Raw genomic sequence first — 7,303 nt, forward strand, 5'->3', positions numbered from 1 at the left:
TTTTGTGGGGATTTGCCATTTAAATATGTATAAATACAAGCTAGAAGCCAGCCATTTGGCTATACAATGATTGTTCTTTCCATATGACAATGTTTTGTAGCAAGACATTTCATGTCATGTTTCAGAGTAGTTTGATTATCACTTGGTCTACTCGGCGCATACGTGGAACTATTGACAATATTAACTATAGCTAGACAACCTGCAAAAAAAAACTATAGCTAGACACGATCCAGCTGAAAAGAAGTCTGTCTAGACAAATTAAATGCAAAATATACTTGGATATATAACTATTGGATAGTTCGCGAGGGAAAAAAATATTTTCTCGCTCGGCCATCGTTTGGCCGCCCCTATGCCTGAATCCTGGCTCCGCCCCTGTTCTCGACGACATGCTAACTGCTTTGTTGGGGAATGCAAGGGCACCGATCGCGTGAGTAATTTTTTGAGAAGACCGGCGTCAATGAAACATAACGGAATAGATCGGTGAACATGGATCCACATACACCCGAATGAATAGGAAAACTAAATTTTTTGCAAATACAAATATTTCTGTTTTTTTCTTAGGAAAAATGGTCGAGTGTTCTACTCACTTGTGAAGTTTGGTGATATCCTGGTGTTCTATGCAAAAAGACATAATTAAATTGTTTTCGCCATGTTTAATTGAATGCATAAAATGTGTGTGTTATTTTCATAAATAAGGATTTAAAAATAGTATCCATGTAATTTTAGAAAAGAAATAAAAATAAATAAAAAACAAAAAGAGAAAAAAATAGAAACAAAGGTAGAAAACCGACATACTACTCGGTCTTGTTTGAATGGACTAACATGATGGCTTGTTTGACTTCTGTTTTAATTATATAATAGATCCCCAAACCCTCTCTTTTTATGTGATTATGTGTTCTCAGATGTAATCACATACTACCCTATGCAAATAATCTAACATCTATTTGATTTTTGGCGCATAGGCCTCGTTTGTAGTATTGCTAAACTCACCTCCAATATTCCTTGCACGCCGATTGCAACCCGAGATGAATGAGTTCATCTCACCATGCCAGAGCGTCTTTATCAAGAAAAGATCAATCCATACAAAACATCATGTGTGTGACTCTTAAAGCGAATAAATCATTGACCCTCATGCTAAAAATTAATGTTGCAATAGCTTTTGAGATCACATACCCTGTGAATTCCTTCTTTTATAGATGAGAGAAAAACAACTCCGAGAGAAGGGAAGAGGAGGAGTGTATTTCTCCCATGGGCCGAAGGAAAGGAAAAAAAAATATGTTGGCATGCCAGTATACCATATTACACAAATAGAGTTGGTAGGAAAACATGGATATTATTAATCTCAGTGGAGAAAAAACAAAATTACAAGATGCCAATAGTAAAATTACACTATGTGGCCTACTAGTGTGGCCAGTCTAACTATGGCAATGTGTGCCCTGCTAATTCACAGGGCCTCGGATGGCTCCTGATTAATTACTCCCGCGAATTACACCGTGAGATACCTCTAGTTTAGCCAGGTGGTCAGATTCTCTTCACGTTCACCATGCATGATGACAGAGGTGTGCGGGTGGTTGGTGGCGGAGCCCGTGCCCTCATAGAAACACACGATGCTCAGGACATAGCTTTTGCGCTAGCCACGCCTGCCCTTGTCATCGTGCCTTGTCGGTCTTTGTGGCTCTGATGTAATTTGTGTCAGAGTAGCATGTGTACTGCTTGGCTTGGACTTCTCGACCAGTGGCGAAGACAAGAGGGGGGGGGGGGGAGCAGGGGCCTGCCCCCCTAACAATCTAGCGAACGTTGAGTATACGCTATATAATTAGCGATAGTGAAACGTACAGAATACTTGCCCCCACCCCTATGTTGACGTCAATTCTAGAAAAATGAAAAAAGGCCCATGTCAAAGCCCAATAGTGAAACGTTTTCAGGTCCATGGCAACATCCGATTGGGCAACTGTTCTCTCTTGTGTCCTGCTCGTCGGGCATTATCTCCCGTGATTAGCGCATGCGTGGATTCTTCAGGATGTAGCCAATGACCGCGCGGCCGCCGTCCTGTGCCCTTGCCGCATGCCAGCCTCCTGCTCTTCCCACTCTCGATCTGACTCTTACGGCGGCACAACGCACAAGCTGCTGCTCGTCGATTCTTCAGCATGTAGCCAATGAAATAGCAAGGTTAACACATCACACTTTCTACTAATCTCTCTCAATTCACATCTTGTATCGTTTCGAACTTATTCATCCGATTTTTATTATTTTGGCTATGTGATTTGTGATGCATCGCCATACTAGGGCATACACACGCGCAATCATTCTAGCTTGGATCTGAAAAATCGGTGAGCAGTGACGGTTGCCTAGAGTATGCCAACAACGACCAGCCAATCTACTTCTACCTAGAGACAAAGGGGATGAGCAGAGGCTAGATTTATTTCTCTAGGTATGTGTTCTGGCAATTTTTAATACTTTTGCCTAATACAACAAAAAAAAGTTCTAATACAATTAGTGATGATTTGCCATTCAAATATTATTTTTGTGGGGATTTGCCATTTAAATATGTATAAATACAAGCTAGAAGCCAGCCATTTGGCTATACAATGATTGTTCTTTCCATATGACAATGTTTTGTAGCAAGACATTTCATGTCATGTTTCAGAGTAGTTTGATTATCACTTGGTCTACTCGGCGCATACGTGGAACTATTGACAATATTAACTATAGCTAGACAACCTGCAAAAAAAAACTATAGCTAGACACGATCCAGCTGAAAAGAAGTCTGTCTAGACAAATTAAATGCAAAATATACTTGGATATATAACTATTGGATAGTTCGCGAGGGAAAAAAATATTTTCTCGCTCGGCCATCGTTTGGCCGCCCCTATGCCTGAATCCTGGCTCCGCCCCTGTTCTCGACGACATGCTAACTGCTTTGTTGGGGAATGCAAGGGCACCGATCGCGTGAGTAATTTTTTGAGAAGACCGGCGTCAATGAAACATAACGGAATAGATCGGTGAACATGGATCCACATACACCCGAATGAATAGGAAAACTAAATTTTTTGCAAATACAAATATTTCTGTTTTTTTCTTAGGAAAAATGGTCGAGTGTTCTACTCACTTGTGAAGTTTGGTGATATCCTGGTGTTCTATGCAAAAAGACATAATTAAATTGTTTTCGCCATGTTTAATTGAATGCATAAAATGTGTGTGTTATTTTCATAAATAAGGATTTAAAAATAGTATCCATGTAATTTTAGAAAAGAAATAAAAATAAATAAAAAACAAAAAGAGAAAAAAAATAGAAACAAAGGTAGAAAACCGACATACTACTCGGTCTTGCGCAGCTCTAATCCACGGGGTAGTGAGCTAGAAAAGAGCCCGGCAACATGCATTGGCCAGACAATGTTGATCATCCAGTTAGCTAGCAATATCTGGACCATGTAGAGGAGCTTGCAAATACAAACTGGTTTTCCTTAAGCCCCGATTCTTTTTCGGATAACAGTGGTGTCTAAGTAAGCTTATGTGCTACAATACAAATAAACACTGATACTTGAGAAATCACCAGTTCCTTTTTTACAAATATACCTTGCTAAAGACTTTGCATTATACAAGTTCTTATCACTCACAATGAACAATAGGTAGCGTTTGGTGAGAAGAGAAATCCGGGAGCACCAATTCGACCGGAATCCATCAGAGAAGCACCTAATTGATTGAGCCAAAATCAATAGAACTGGACGTTGGACCCGTAGGCTTTGTCCGGCCGCCAGTAGGCCGGGATGACATTGTTGGCCACCAGCGTCTTCCCGGAGTCGCTGGTGATGCGCATGGAGAAGGGCCCCTGCAGCGGGCGGCTGGTGTCCATCCGCCAGATGGATCCCCAGGAGCGGCGCATCGGCTCCCAGGACCCCGTGGGGCGGCCGTTCTTGGTCTGCATCAGCTCCATGCGGACCACGGTGCCGTCGACGTTGGCGTACTCCACGAGCACCGCGAGGTAGTTGGGGTTGGAGCCACGCTGGACGTGGAAGGTGACCTTCATGCCCGGGAAGTTGCATCGCACCCTCCTGAACTGCATGTCGATGATGCCGGCGTGGCGGAGCTTGTCGTTGAGGCCGTTCTTGGCCATGGCCCCGAACGCCGTGCCACTGAGGTCGAAGTGGTACCTGGCCACGGGGTAGTAGTTCATGTCGGTGATGACCACCCTCCTCGGCTGGCCGGAGCAGGAAGGGTTGTTGGCGGCGACACATCGGATCTGGATGAAACACGTATAGGTCAACGATGCATACTTTGCATGCACGTGGTAGGTTTGGATTTGACCAACTAATTTAACTGACACTGTCGGGTGTCAGATAAGTAATGCAGTATAGTACGTACCTCATAGCAGCTGCCGCAGCCTGCGCCACCGTCGAACAGAGGCTCGTTGCCGCAGGACGTCATGGAGGAGAAAGGGTACTGGTTGACGTTCTTGAAGCCGCAAGCACCGCCTGCAAATCCAAATGGAGGAGAACAGCATTATTACTATGTAAGTTGGCACTGCGAACGTGATGCATGCAAATTTGTATATATGGGCGTACCGTTGTCGTTGGGTCCGGCGCCGGTGGGCGCACCGTACCAGGTGGCCTTCGCGGGGAGCCAGCCGGAGTTGTAGGATCTAGCGGCGGAGGTGTCGTAGTTGGCCGCAGAACAGACGGACGTGACGAGCACGGAGAGAAGTGCCACAAGCACAATGGCAATGTCGTTGGTGGAGACGCCAACCATATTGGCACTAGACAGTCGTACTACTCCTTTTTGTTTGTTTGTTTGTTTGTGTTGTGATCTTGTGATGGCTGGACGGAATGTCATTGCCAGGGCATTTATAGGCAGGCCAATGGGCAAAATGAGGTGGGAACGACGAGTCGGCGCATGTTGCAGACTTGCAGTTGCATCCGACGAGACGGCTACGCGTATGGCGTGTTTAGGGCTCCAAGGTAACATGGCTACGGAGGGAATCATGGAGGAATACAGGCACCGGCCGGTTTACGCGCGTACATACGACTATATATAAAATCACACCTTGGCGGTGATCGCAAAGCATCCGCTAATCATTTGGGGGTGCACAAGTCAAGTTGTTGGTTGCAGACAAAGTCAGACCATCGTCATGCCCTAAGATCAGGCCCCACGTTATAACCTCAAGACCTGATTGGAGACATTGCAAATACTAGTATGTTTGCAAGAAAGTAGGTACTCTCACGTACAGTTTTGCTAACCATGTCCAGCTTTCTTTTGTCGATGGTCATGGTTGGATTTTTTTATATATACTAAATTCACTATTGAAATATGGAACTTTTCCTAGTCACGGGTTGTTTGCCGAGTACATTTCATCGGATACTAGGCAAACACGACCAGTCAAGTCCCATGAAGAAAACACTAGCAAAAGGACGCCACTTGGCAAATCACATGTTTGCCGAGTTCCCGCCATGTGACACTCTACAAACACATGCTTTGCCGAGTTTTTCCCATGTGGCACCGGGCAAACAGATTTCCCCCCTTTTCTCCTCACTTTTTTTGTTTCATTTTCTTTTTGCATTTATGCTCTATTCCTTTTACATTATTTGTTTTCTCTCTTTTATTTTCTTTCCCCGTCACTATTTCCTTTTGTAGTCATTTAGTGCATTTTTAGGCATTTCATGCATACAATTCAAATCTGAGTTGCAAGTGCATGAAAAAGGAAAAAAATGAGCTCCAAATTCCTATTTGCGTACTTTTTCTGCGAGGAATCCTATTTGTATTCTTTACTCTATGTTTAGGCCTTATCCTAGAAAAGAAAAAAAACAAAATATATGGGTGCCTAGACTTGAACACGAAAATGAAGCTGATTGGTTTTACGTAATTTAATTAAATGTTCAAAAATTCTAAAAAACATGAAACTTAGCATTGCACCCTCATATGGTATAAATATGTTGCAGTAAAAACTTGAGAAGGTTTTGCAAAAGTCGTTATGTACATTGCTTAGAAACCGGACCATCTCCGAGGTAGATTCTAGGTTCCGAAGGGGAACGAGTTGGGTTTTAAGGCAAAGTTGCGGTTTCCTCATCAGTTGAGCTTCTAATTTTTCTACACCCAAGATAGACCATTACATTATAAATGTCAAACTTAGCAATTTTCAGGGCCTGTTTGCTACATTTAAATCATTACCTTCATTTCTAGATATTTAGTGCATACAAGTCAAATTTGAATGGCAGTTGCATGATTTTGGTTTGAAATTGCAGTTGCAATTGCATGATTTTGTTTTGAAACACTGGGTTGAAAATCCTATTTGTAATCTTTAGTATAATTTAGGAATTATCCAAGAAAGCAATGGAATTCCACATCAGGGTGCCAAGACACATCTCCGAACATGGAAATTGTTGCTATTTTAATTCCTGAAAATATAATGAAGTCTGAAAAACTTGAAACTTGGCTTGAGGCCCTCATATAGAATCAATATTTTGTTGTAAAATGTAAGGAGGATTCTGCAAGAGTGATATGTCTCAAACGTATCTGTAATTTATGAAGTATTCATGCCTTATTTATATCTATTTATACCATTTATTTATGTTTTTGGCACAATATTTATTTGAACTAACCTATTAATCCAGTTCCTATTTTCTATTGTCTTTTTTGGAATTTAAGTCAAAAACTCACAGAGCTGGAATGAGTTGATTTTGTGTGTGTGAAATTTTGATGGAATATATCAGATTTTTGGGCGAAGGAATCATCCTAAGGCAGTGTCCGAGGGAACCACGCGGCCTATAGGCGTGGCCTAGGGCACATCTGCGTGGGGGTTGTGGAGGTTGGTTGGAGCCCTTCTTTCGCCATAAGAAAGCTAATTTAATGGAAAAAAATCCCTAAAAGTTTAAGCCCAATCAGAATTACGAATCTTCGGAATTTTAAGAAACGGTGCTCAGCCACAGATACAGTACCCAAAAATAGATAAATAGAGACAAGAGAGATCCAATCTCGGAGGGGCTCTCACCTCTTCGGGAGGTATGGAGGACGAAGACTTAGAGCATCTCTAGCAGACCCTGGCCCGCATCCCGCCGGCCTGCAAAACACGTTTGCAGTTCACGGAAAAACGGCTTTGCGGGCCGGCACGGACGACCGCAGAGGCAGACCCCCAAACGGACCCGTATAAAAGGATATTCACGGAATATACTTTTTTACGGGTCGACTTTGCGGGGTCTGCTCTTGCGCCGCTGCATCCCGCATCCCGCCGGTCCATAAATATCAATACCACACCACAAAAATAAAACAAAAATCCACACTACAAAATAATTATTCAAATCCTAGAAGCAAA

General features: G+C 42.8%; 1 protein-coding gene across 1 annotated transcript; it reads right to left on the reverse strand.

Moving 5' to 3' along the window:
* Nucleotides 1-3,448: 3,448 nt before the first annotated feature.
* Nucleotides 3,449-4,829, reverse strand: LOC125515558 (expansin-B6-like). Its single transcript, XM_087528442.1, has 3 exons — nt 4,563-4,829; nt 4,363-4,472; nt 3,449-4,240 (listed from the first exon to the last, which is right to left on the reverse strand). Exons 1-3 carry the CDS (start codon nt 4,744-4,746, stop codon nt 3,713-3,715), a joined length of 822 nt encoding a protein of 273 aa, XP_087384568.1. The 5' UTR covers nt 4,747-4,829; the 3' UTR covers nt 3,449-3,712.
* Between the last annotated feature and the right edge of the window lie 2,474 nt (nt 4,830-7,303).

This window comes from Triticum urartu, chromosome 6A, assembly GCF_056163025.1.
Source record: "Triticum urartu cultivar PI428250 chromosome 6A, HENAU_Tu73, whole genome shotgun sequence".
NCBI classification, from domain to species: domain Eukaryota; kingdom Viridiplantae; phylum Streptophyta; class Magnoliopsida; order Poales; family Poaceae; genus Triticum; species Triticum urartu.